Below are 11811 nucleotides of genomic sequence, written 5' to 3'. Positions count from 1 at the left end.
ACAAATGTTGCCCACTTTGGATAGATACCGTCTGCAAGGTAGTATCCTTTGTTGTAGTGCCGACCATTGATCACATAGTTAACCGGGGGAGCATGACCCTCAACAAGCCTGGAAAAGATCGGTGAGTAGTTTAGGACGTTGATGTCATTGTTGGATCCAGGCATACCAAAGAAAGAGTGCCAAATCCAGAGATCATGGGTAGCCACTGCTTCAAGTATCACAATGCAGCCGTTTTTGTGACCATTGTACATTCTCTGGCACGCAAACGGACAGTTCTTCCATTTCCAATGCATGCGATCAATGCTTTCAAGCATCCCTGGAAAACCCCTAGCTTCATTTGTTGCAAGGATCTTCTGAGTGTCTTCGATAGTGGGTGATCTCAAGTAAAAGTCCCCGAACACTGCTATGACGGCCCTGCAGAACTGGTAGAAACAATCAAGGGCGGTGGACTTCGCCATGCGAAGATAGTCATCCGCACCATCACCGGAAGCTCCATACGCCAGCATCCTCATAGCCACGGTGCACTTCTGCAGTGACGAAAATCCAACCAAGCCAGTGCAATCCGCTTTGCATCTGAAGTAGGGGTCAAAGTCTCGGATGGCATACACAATTTGCAGAAATAGCTTTCCGCTTATCCTGAAACGACGCCTGAAAACAGTCTCACCGTGCAATGGATTGTCGGCGAAGTAGTCGGCGTACAACATGCAGTAGCCCTCCATTCGCTGTCTCGGCTTGCACTTCCGGCGACCTGGTGCCGACCCACCACGGCGACCAGTTGCCTCCCCGGCGTACAGGCTTGATAAGCAACCGAGGATCAGCATGTGCTCCTCGTCTTGGGCAGCGGCTGCCATCTCTTCTCGCATAAGCTCGACGAACATCTGCTCCTCCTCTTCGTCCGAGTCCATGGCCGGCGAGGCAAATGGACGAACACCTGACGGGCGTGGTCGAGGCAACCCGAGTCGCAAACGACGAGGAGTAGACCGTCGTCGGAAAACAGGCCGGCGGAGGAGCAGCCATATAGGCCGTGGTCGAAAGACGGCGGAATATAGGCAGGTGGGGGAGGAGTGGCGGCGGAATCTGGGCAACAAGCCGGCGGGGTGGTGACGGATGCGACAGAGATACGAGGGGGGGGAGATTTTTGAGCGAGGTGGCGGTTGGGTTCGTGTGTCCAGTCGCCGACGGAGCGGGCCCTTCCCCGCTTTTCACTCGTCCGTACTCCCCGATAGATCCCCGGGGGACCGGGGATGGCCTCGGGCTCGCCGGATGGATTAAGGTCCAAATCCGGACGAAATCGAGGAACCGGGGCGCGACCGAGCCGAATTACGCCGTCCGGATGGGAAAATCGTCGCTCGGGGGGCTCGTCGGGGAGATGAGTGGGGATGCTCTTAGTGGCGAAGCTTCCTCTCATGGCATGGGAGCGGCAAACAGTCTAAAAAGGCCAACAATAGCTTATTTTTTCAGATATGGTCTTAGAGCATTTCCAACACGAACATCATATTCGGCGTTGTAAATGTTGTTGCGTCTGCGCTGGACAGCTATACCGTGAAGTGCGCACTATTTTGCTCCACCCTAAATTACAGCGCGCAGCGCCGGCACAAAACAACATTTACATGATACTATGCATTCAACAAGATCAAATATTGAAGTAAATCATCAACCAAATGATCAACCATAGTTCCCTAAAATTTAATGACATAGTTCAACAAACACGGGTTTTCCAATTTTCTTTGTTCTCTAGCACTTCGTAGCAATGATGCAACATGAATGGCTTACCAAGAATGTTATTGCCTTTTTTTCTTTTTTTTTCACATCTCTAAACATGCCTTGAGCCATGGAGTTCTACAAAGCAAACAAAGAGAATAGATGGGACATACATAACAACAACCGTGCGTAGAGATGATCAACAAAGTAATAGAATTGCTTACCCTATCACCGTCATTTGTGACACTTAGGTTAATCACATCAACATTGGCTTGCACGCCCGCTCACTTTTGACAATCGGTGTTGATGCCCGACCAACAAGACCGAAGAGAACGCACGCTACGCTCATTCCCACTGGGTTGTTGGCGTCAAAGTACTCCTTCATCCTCATCCAATAGGTTTCTCTAGTTTGATCGGAGCCGCTTGTTGGATCAATTTTAATTGTCAATCATATCTTACAAAGCAACTTGTCCTCCGCTATGGTGTAGTTTGCTGACCGACCGGTACGGCGCGGTCCAATCAAACCCTTTCCTTTCTCATCGATATCCTCATATTCTTCCTCTTCAACAATTTCGTCATCCGTGATCCAACATTCATTGCGTCCATGAAAAACGCGTCATCGACACTGCATTGCAATAAAATTCATGGCTCAATAGAACTTTTGTATGCATCTAAACTAAGAAATCGATAAAAAGAAATTTTATTTACCTCTCCGGCACTTCATCGAACATGCCATCAATGAAGTGCCAGAGAGGTATGCTTGTATGTCTAAACTTTTAGTCACCCAGGTTCCGAATCGATTTGATTGGTATGTATGCTGGTATGTCTAAACTTCACAAATTTTGTAGTGAGTTACTTTTCTTATAGGCCTGCTATTATAAGCCACTTGCTAGCGCACACACACATACACACTCGCCATACCTCTATCACCGCACTCATTTATATTGAACATTTTTTACTTATTAGTACCTCATGTTCTCAATAAATATATTTAGTCCTGTTTTTGTATTACACTTAACATAGTTAATCACATAAAAATGATGTTAATATATAAATAAGAACTACATCAATCATATCTTTCTATAATATATCATGTTTAATACAATTGCACTACACATAAGCATATTATCCTAGAAACGATGCTAGGACATGCGCCAAACAAATTGTTTGTGTGACTGAATTCACTATACCATATAAATATCATATGCCTTTATTGATTGATTTAGGCTCCTTAGATAAATTATGGGTATATGTACGTGTTCATGTTTATTTAGTACACTTAAAACATGTTGGTATATCTCAATGTAAAGCTAAGTAATATCTTGAAAGAATTTATGAGAGCACATGATTGTCTATTTTGGCGCGAGCGCGCGAAGATAGAGTTCTAGTATTCATAAGGTGTCTAGGGATGGCAACGGGTCTGCTCCCCACCGGGGAGTGCCATCTCATCCCCATCCCCATTTAGTTATTGGGGAGACGTTTTTTCCATCCCTATCCCCACTGGGTTCAGGGCGAGGATCGGGTTCCCCATTAAGAAGCAAAATTCAAACGATTTTCTCGTAATTTTAGGATCTTATATATTTTGCACATAGAAATAAGCAACTTTGTAATATGTACGAGATAAAATGACAACATATTAGTATCATATATTTAATAATATTAAAATATACTACATCAGACAGAATATTACAACATTTTTCATATAAAATATATCAATTTACATGTATATAAAATTATAACGGGGGTTAGCGGGGAGCGGGGATGGGGAGACCTTTTAATCCCCATCCCCATTTTAGCTTATGGGGATGAAAGTTGCCCATACCAGTTCCCTAATTGATGAATTCCCCATGGGTTTAGGGGGAACGGGGCCCCATGCTCCCTGCGTTCGGATTTTCCATGGTCCTCCATAGCCCACGGCCTCATAATATACAAACAACGAGTAAACCCAACCCGCGGCTGGATTACACACTGATTTATAATCAGTTGAGCCGGCATTAGTCAGAAGTCTTGAAAAACACATAATAGTCGGTTTCACAACTCTAACTGTGATTTGAAACGGAATTAATCCATTATTTGTGGAGAGCCTTAAAAATTAATAACCAGGTTCAAATGATCAAAACTATATTCACCTCCTCTTTTTATTGTGTATACACACCTATTCCATCGCACAATACACGGGGACAACTAGGCTAAATTTTCCAAAAGTGAAGTCTTTCACCAAAAAGAACTTATACATGAAAATACAATTTACCGTGAATATACGTGACCGTCTGACCGATATGTACTTCTGTAGTAAGCACTAAACTTAGAAATCCAGGACCTATGCTCACATGGGCAGCAGATACTGAAACTCATAGTCATACTGGATCACCTCCACGACGTCATCCACCTTGAGATGACCCTGCTGCCCTCTCAAGCAGTCCAGCATGGATTTCCTGAGCGACCAAGACGTCGGGAGCTGGTCGCAAATCCACCGGAGCAGCGACTCCATGTCCTTCGCGAAATCGTGCATGTTGGAGTGTATCAGGCTTGGTATCATCAGCCTCCTTGTCGAGGTCACCACCAAAGACGCCTGCAGGTAGTCCAACTTCGCCTTCTCCAGATCCATCATCACGCGTTCTGCCTTGTATATCCGTAGCTGCAATTGAGAGCGTCACTTCTTCAGCATATTTAGAGTTTGCTCACTATTCCTTCCGTGCATGGGTAATACACACGAGGGGTGAACAAATAGGAGTTTTTGGAGCGCATGAACTTACCGCTGGGGATGATCTGATCCCGCAACATAATGCGAACAGAATGTTAGGCTCTGAACTGTTCAATCCATACAGACTCCTTACATGTTGTTCTTCAACATCAATGTCGCATTTCCATAGTTCCTGTGTCGTGAGTTTGTTCATGAGAATAATCGTGTCGTGCGCAGATGCAGTACAAAGAAAGAATACTATGGTATGGTACCACTGTGAGCTCACCTCTTTCACGCTGGATGGCTGCCTTAAGATGAAGTTCTCTATCACTAGTGCATTGAACTTTTGCCCTGAAACGTTAATTGTTGCCTGAAAACAACACCACAGATGTTAGCTTCTTAATGTACTCCGTACTGAACATATATCTTGCAGACAATCAGTCATGGACATACCTTATTCTTCAGTGCAAGTAATTTTTCAGAGTTGGAGGGCAGACCATGCTGCAGAATCCCCTGTACTATCCAAAACGCAGATCGTTTTCTGTTAGTAAATTGTGGATACCAAAATATCCATATTCAAAGAAACGCAGAGAAGAAGATCATAATGCACATACGTGCATGATACAAGTGTTGTAAATGTTGAGCCAGAATGCGAGCTTCTGCTGATGCGTCAGAAACCTTAAATCCACCTGCTGCAAGGCCTCCAACATCTCCCTAAAACCACACAATACAACCCAAAAAATTACTACTGACAAAAGCAATAACCGATGGAAGCACTCAAAACAAACAAATGAATTTACTTGTTCACCTCAATTTGGTGAGAAGAGGGGAGCTGGAGAACCCTCTGAGGTCGAAGGCGCTGGAGGTGAACCTGACGAGGTTCTTGTAAGGGCCAATGTCTCTGACGATGGAGTCCTGGACCGCGAAGATGCCGTAGTGGTCCTGCTGCCCTCTTTCCTTCTCCTTGGCGGCGCCCGCTGCCACGTTGAGCGCGGCGTCTATCCTGAAGCTGCCCTGCGCGTTCCTGGCGAGGTTGCCGGACTTCTCCATCTCGGCCGTCCGCGACGAACGGAGCAGCCTGATGAAGATGACTGCCAGGCATTTCACGATCCTCTCCGACAGCTTGTTTGGCTGGATTTTGGTCTGCTCGTCTCTCTTTATCGCTGTTGGCATCGTCGGGGAGGGCTCTTGGATGTTTTTCGGTGGTTTTTCAGCTGCTCGATCTGACTGCTGAATCATGGAACATATATAAGATAGATCCTATATTATCACACATTATTTATTTGCATTTACAAGTGGTTCAGATATGATATGTTTGGGTCCATAGCTCAGTGGTAGAGCAATTGACTACAGATATGATATGTTTGGGTCCATAGCTCTTGTCCGTAGGTGGCACTAGCCTTACAAAAAAACCTTTCCGTTTTGAAAAATGGTGGATGGAGATCGAAGGTTTTAGTGAGCTTGTAGTTAAATCTTGGAATCAACCTTGTACCGATGTAAAAGCTATTGATGTGTGGCAATGCAAACAAAGAAGATTGCGAAAGTGTCTTAGAGGGTGGAGCATTAATATAAATGCCGAGCAGAAAAGGAAAAAACAAGCTCTGATTGCCGAGTTTAATTGTCTTGACATACTTTCAGAAACACAAAATTTATCCGCGGACGAACATCTTAGGATGAAGCACATTAGTGCTGAGTTAAATAATATGTGGCGCATGGAAGAAATTAGTGCTAGACAAAGATCCAGAGAGAAAGATGTTATGGAGGGAGACAAAAATACAGCTTATTTCCATGCGGTGGCCAATCAAAGAAGAAGAAAAAAGAAAATTATTTCTTTGCAAAATCGTGAAGGTGTAGAGGTGGATTCTCCAAAGGAGATGTTGGACGTGGCTGTAGAGTTTTATAAAACCCTTTTTGGGAAAGAGGAAAACATAGACATTGAGCTAGATAATGATTTTTGGGGGAGTGACGATCTAGTCACTGAGGAGGAAAATTGTTTACTGGACCAACCTTTTTCCGAAGAAGAAATCAGAGAAGCCATTTTTGGGTCTTATGCGGAAGGGGGCCCCGGGCCAGATGGTTTCTCCTTTCTGTTTTACCAAAAATTTTGGGAAACTATAAAAAAGGATCTTATTAATCTGTTTAGAGACTTTGAAAATGATGAAGCTGATCTTTTTAGAATTAATTTTGCCATGCTTACCTTGATTCCTAAAGAGGTTGATGCCACATCTTTAAAAAAATATAGGCCAATTGCTTTGACAAATTGCAGTTTTAAAATTTTTGCTAAGGCCTGTACTAACAGGCTTGGTAAAATAGCTGATAGGCTGATTTCCCCTAACCAAACTGCTTTTATTAAAGGACGTTTTATTTTGGAAAGCGTTGTTTCGGCGCATGAGATTATTCATGACGTACATAAGAAAAATGAACAAGGGGTTGTTTTGAAACTAGACTACGAAAAAGCTTATGATCGAGTCGACTGGTCTTTTTGGATAAGATGTTAATGCAACGAGGCTTTAGCCGGAGTTGGTGTAATAAAATTAGAAGTCTCGGTTCAGGGTGGATCTGTTGGAGTTCGTATTAACGAGTGCGATAGTCATTATTTCCTCACAGGTAAAGGGCTACGCCAGGGAGATCCGCTGTCACCTATCCTTTTTAATTTGGTTGCGGATGTGTTTACGAAAATGCTTAATAAAGCAGCGCGACAAAATTTGATCTCTGGTCTATTACAGGATCTGAGACCTGGGGGTGTCTTCGGCTTGCAATATGCTGATGACACGCTCCTATTCTTGCAAAATAATTTGGTGCAAGCTCAGAATTTAAAATGGCTGCTATCCCTGTTTGAACAAATCTCGGGGATGAGAATAAATTTTAATAAGAGTGATCTTGTTCCTATTAATATTCCTATGGAGGAAGTTAATGTGTTAGCCCAAGTTTTTGGGTGTAAAATTAGTGAGTTCCCTATTAAGTATCTTGGAGTGCCCTTGCACTTTGGCAAGCTTCGAAAAGAGGACCTTCAGCCTTTAATTGACAATATAATTAAGAGAATTGCAGGCTGGCGAGGCCGTCTTTTGAACCATGCTAGCAGGCTAGTTTTAATCAAGTCTTGTTTAGCAAGTATACCAATTTATCTTTTATCCTTTTTTAAATTTCCTAAATGGGCTGTTAAAGCCATAAACTCCCAGATGGCACATTGCTTATGGGATAACTATGAAGGTCATCACAAATACCATCTTGCTAATTGGGATTTAGTGAGCATGAAACATGATTTTGGAGGTCTAGGGATTCCAAATATTAGAGACTTGAATATTTCTTTGTTAGCTTCTTGGATTAAACGTTTCAATTTGGATGATCATAAAATTTGGAAAGAAATTGTGCAATTTAAATATAGAACTCAACACCCCAACATTTTTACATGTAGCAATGTGAGTGCTTCCCCTTTTTGGAAAGGGGTGTTGTGGGCTTTTAATGCTGCAAAATTTGGATATCAATGGCTGGTTGGAAATGGTCAGAATGTTAAATTCTGGGAGGACCAGTGGTTCGGAGGTACTAGCCTCGCTATTCACTTCTGGGAATTATATATTATTTGCAACGAACAAACCAAAACTATTTGTGAAGTGTGGAACGGGAGTGAACTGAAGCTTTCCTTTAGGAGGTGTTTCAATGCTAGATTAATGATGCAATGGGATGAGTTGAAAGCTATTGTGTATCAGCTAGAGTTGAACGAGGAACCCGATCAAATGGTTTGGAAGCTGAATGCTTCTGGAACTTATTCGTCCCATTCCCTGTATGCTGTGATAAATTTTAGAGGTGTTAAGCCTGTGTTTATTCCTGCAGTGTGGAAACTAAACATACCCCCTAGGGTGCAGGTATTTCTGTGGTTATTTTCAAACAATAAAATCTTAACGAGGGATAATTTAGCTAAAAGACAGTCAATCCAAGACATGAGATGTTTATTTTGCTCTGAGCTTGAGAGTGTGGAGCATCTGTTTTTTGGGTGTGATATTGCTAAAAATGTGTGGGATTCTGTTTCTACTATTATGAAGAAACAGGTTGGACACGATTATGAATCAGTGGCTAGATTGTGGGTTAGTAATGAAGCTAATGGGGCTGTTAATACGCTAACATCTGCTGTCTTTTGGAACATGTGGAAAATAAGGAATGAAATCTTTTTTGGTCGACTAATCTGGTCTGGTATGCAGAGTATCTGGCGGAGGATTGCACGTCTGCTCAGGAAATGGATGCCGTTGTGCAAGGAGCGATGGCAGGAGAAGATAGAAGATTGGTGCGTGGAGCTGGAGAAGAAAGCGCTGGAACTTCCCCAAATCGGGTGGCGATGAAAAGGAGGAGGATTGGCACGAATGTGATCGGTCCAGGAACCCCAGAGGCGTACGGTGATGTCAAGCTGAGAGCCTGATCGACAAAGAAAGCAAAAACTGCCCAGCGGAGAGAAGAACATGTTCCAGGAACCTTTGCAAAAGTGCATTTCCTTTCTTAGATCTAATCTAAAGTGATGTTTTCAGTTCTGGTTTTGCTGCATTTTAGTGAACGTTTTGCCTCCAGGATAGGCTGTAAGGGTCTTAAACTGACGTATGTAAAAACTTGGTTTCATTTCTGTGAAATGGAACAGGGCAGAGTGCCTTTCATCTAAAAAAGATATGATATGTTTGCGTATATGGTTAATTACCTTGTCAAGGGAGGTTCTAGGCGGGAGGGCGAAGACGTTGTTGAACTTTGGGCTGACTGCGGCGGCGGCTCCTGATCCTCTGATATGGTGATCTTTGGGGCTCTTTGCCTGCTTGTCGTCGGCCGCTATATGGCGCTTGAGGTACTCGGCGTTCATGGCCTGGCTGATGAAGAACATGGACTTGATCTCCGGCGCCACCTGGTCAGCCGGCTGGCGAGTCAGCACCGATGTTGGCATCGGCGCATGCGGCGTCGTGCCGTTGCCTGTCGTACCTCCTCCCACATTGCCGTTGCTGGTGTAGACGCTTGGCGGGTATGAATAGGAGGCGGCGGTGCCCATTGCCGATGCCCGCTGGTGCTGCGCTGCGGCCAGGCCTCCCTTCATGGTGCTGATCTGGGACTCGAGCCGCGTGATCTCCTCCTCGACGAGCACGAGCTCTGCGAGCAGCTCCTTGGCCTTGGACGGGATGAAGGCCGGGATGTTGAGGACGACGGAGCGCGCCGAGGTTGAGGTCGGGTGCAGGGCGCGCTCGAGGATGTCGTGCACCGTCTGCTCGTTGCTCAGCTGCTGCTTCAGCTCCGCCACCTGCGTCACCATTCACTTAGAGATCGTTTGGCATCCATCATCTTATTTCATTTGGTAGAAATGAAATTGATGATATTATTTTACTTAGCAAATCCACAAAAATGATAGGGTACCAAGAGTAATTAAGGTTAGCCATGGGATGAAATTCAAGAAAGTCTCAATTGAATTCCAATACTAGTTTTTTGGCAGCCAAACAAATTGATTATCGAAATCATAAATGAATTCTTTGATTTCATCCCCAAATGATGGGAGCAAAGCGACCTCTTACATTATCCAGACTCCAAATTAGCTGAATATGTTCATCCAGTTGCATCGTATTGCAGTGACGGATCATTTGTACAAGAAAATATACGTACCTCGTGCTCAAGATCCATCCGTCTGTGACTCTGCACGCCGTTGCTGTTGCCGTTGCCGTTGCCGTTGCCTTTGCCGATGGCTGTTGTCGTCCTCGTCTGCAACTGAACATTGTGTTCATTCTAACATAAGAAGAAGCAGGCGGGTGGGAAAATTTTGGCCGCATTTTTTTTTTTTGGCCGCATTAAAGAACCAGGCTACTATCTGTCAGCCAGTCTGGCCCATGCTAAATGAACTCTTTGCCCTCTATATGGGCCAGCTGGTCCAGCATAATTAACATACAGTACTGTGCTGAATTTATTTACATTATTCAGTTTCGAAATGAACTGAATATACCTATCCATTTCCATCGTGTTGAAGTAATACTGTAGATCATTTGTACAAGAAAATATAATTACCTCGTGCTCAAGATCCATCCTTCTGTGACTCTGCACAGAAGAAGCAGGCGGGTGGGGAAAGTTGCCGATGCCAGTCGTCCTTGTCTGCAACTGAACATTTTGTTCATTCTAACATCAGAAGAAGAAGGCTGGTGGGGAATATTTGGGCTGAATTAAAGGACTGCGCTACTATCGTAAGCTAGTCTGGCCCATGCTAATGATCTCTTCGCCGTCTATGGGCCGGTATCTGGTCCAGCCAAATTAACTTAGAGTACTTTCTGAATTAAAGTAGGAACTTATTTCCTCCAACTGAATAAATGCAGTCGGTCAGAAAAAGGAAGCGAAACCACCTGAGTAGCTGACTGACATTAGCACGTACACGCGCGATCCAGACATTGATTCGTGCATTAACTGATTAACTGATGATTCAATAGTTTTTTTTTTTTTGAGAATTCTGATGATTGAATAGAGTGATCATCGAGCACAGTAGAGTTGCAGTACTCACCGGAGGAGGAGGAGGTAGAGGATCGGCGGGGAGCTGGTGAGCATGGCGAGTCCTGCGGCTCATCGGAGTTGGAGCTCGCGTCGCAACCGCAACGTACTCCATCGAATTTGATCACCACACGGCGCGCGCGGTGTCCTGCCGCCAGCCGGTCTCTTGGACACCGGGCCAGTCGTCGCGGCAGCTAACGGCGGTGGCCGTCGACGTCGGCGGCCGTGACGGGGATGACGAAGCAGCTGCGCAACGCAAATCACCTAGCTATAGATGAATTTCGGTACAGAACTACAGAAGCGAAGCGGATGCCGCGGAAGAAGATGAAACGAGGTAGCTAGGGATTAGAGAGGGAGCGAGCTCGGCAGCTATAGCTATGGGCGACCGTCGATGGAGGTTGGTTGGTGCCGGCTGCAGGGGCCACGTAAGTACATATGTAACCGCACCGCGCGCGGCGGTGCCATGGTTGCTTTCAGTGATCTCTCTATCTCTCTCTCTTTTGGTGAGTGACTGAGTGACTTGGTTGGTCAGGCGATCGATGGAGATCGTCTCCAACTCTTGTCTTGCCTTGTAAACTGTCTAAAGAAGAATGGTGTCCTACATACAACAACACAACACCGCACCACGCCATCTCTCTCGGTTGGACTCGGAGTAGTGTAGCTCAAGGTTTAACAAGGTTTATAGTGCATCGGTTGGTGGCCGGGTCTGTTGGACTGCGACGCCTCGCCATTTTCACGACTTATCAATTGCCCACCGACCGATGTCTTACCTTTCTCGTAACAACTTAATTTGCTGATTTATCATGAACCTTCGTCCACTGTCGTGGTAATTAAGCATTTTTCTGCTTTAGAAAGCATGGCGGTGCACCCAAATATAAAATAGATTTATACTTCCTCCATTCCAAAAAAAAGCTTCTCAACTTTTTCTAGATGTATCT

At 44.7% G+C, this 11811-nt stretch overlaps 1 protein-coding gene across 2 annotated transcripts; it reads right to left on the bottom strand.

Moving 5' to 3' along the window:
- Positions 1-3747: 3747 nt before the first annotated feature.
- On the bottom strand, positions 3748-10992 carry LOC124648690. 2 transcript variants are annotated; one of them, XM_047188406.1, is made up of 10 exons: positions 10887-10992; positions 10403-10492; positions 10007-10108; positions 9066-9650; positions 5193-5614; positions 4999-5098; positions 4838-4897; positions 4671-4754; positions 4458-4577; positions 3748-4339 (listed from the first exon to the last, which is right to left on the bottom strand). In XM_047188406.1, the coding sequence occupies exons 1-10, from the start codon at positions 10986-10988 to the stop codon at positions 4028-4030; spliced, it is 1977 nt and encodes a 658-aa protein (XP_047044362.1). In that variant the 5' UTR covers positions 10989-10992; the 3' UTR covers positions 3748-4027. The 2 variants fall into 2 exon arrangements, with proteins under 2 accessions (XP_047044362.1, XP_047044363.1); XM_047188407.1 differs by having other exon boundaries at positions 5193-5611.
- Positions 10993-11811: the final 819 nt, after the last annotated feature.

This window comes from Lolium rigidum, chromosome 4 (genome assembly GCF_022539505.1).
Source record: "Lolium rigidum isolate FL_2022 chromosome 4, APGP_CSIRO_Lrig_0.1, whole genome shotgun sequence".
Classification (NCBI taxonomy): Eukaryota; Viridiplantae; Streptophyta; class Magnoliopsida; order Poales; family Poaceae; genus Lolium; species Lolium rigidum.
This window is presented reverse-complemented; position numbering and strand designations above follow the sequence as displayed.

Coding starts and splice junctions, on each gene's coding strand:
- LOC124648690 (XM_047188406.1), bottom strand. CDS start 10,988: ATGGAGTACGTTGCGGTTGCGACGCGAGCTCCAACTCCGATGAGCCGC. Junction 10,493..10,886: donor CTCTACCTCCTCCTCCTCCG/GTGAGTACTGCA, acceptor CAAAATGTTCAG/TTGCAGACAAGGACGACTGG. Junction 5,099..5,192: donor CCTCTTCTCACCAAATTGAG/GTGAACAAGTAA, acceptor GTGTGGTTTTAG/GGAGATGTTGGAGGCCTTGC.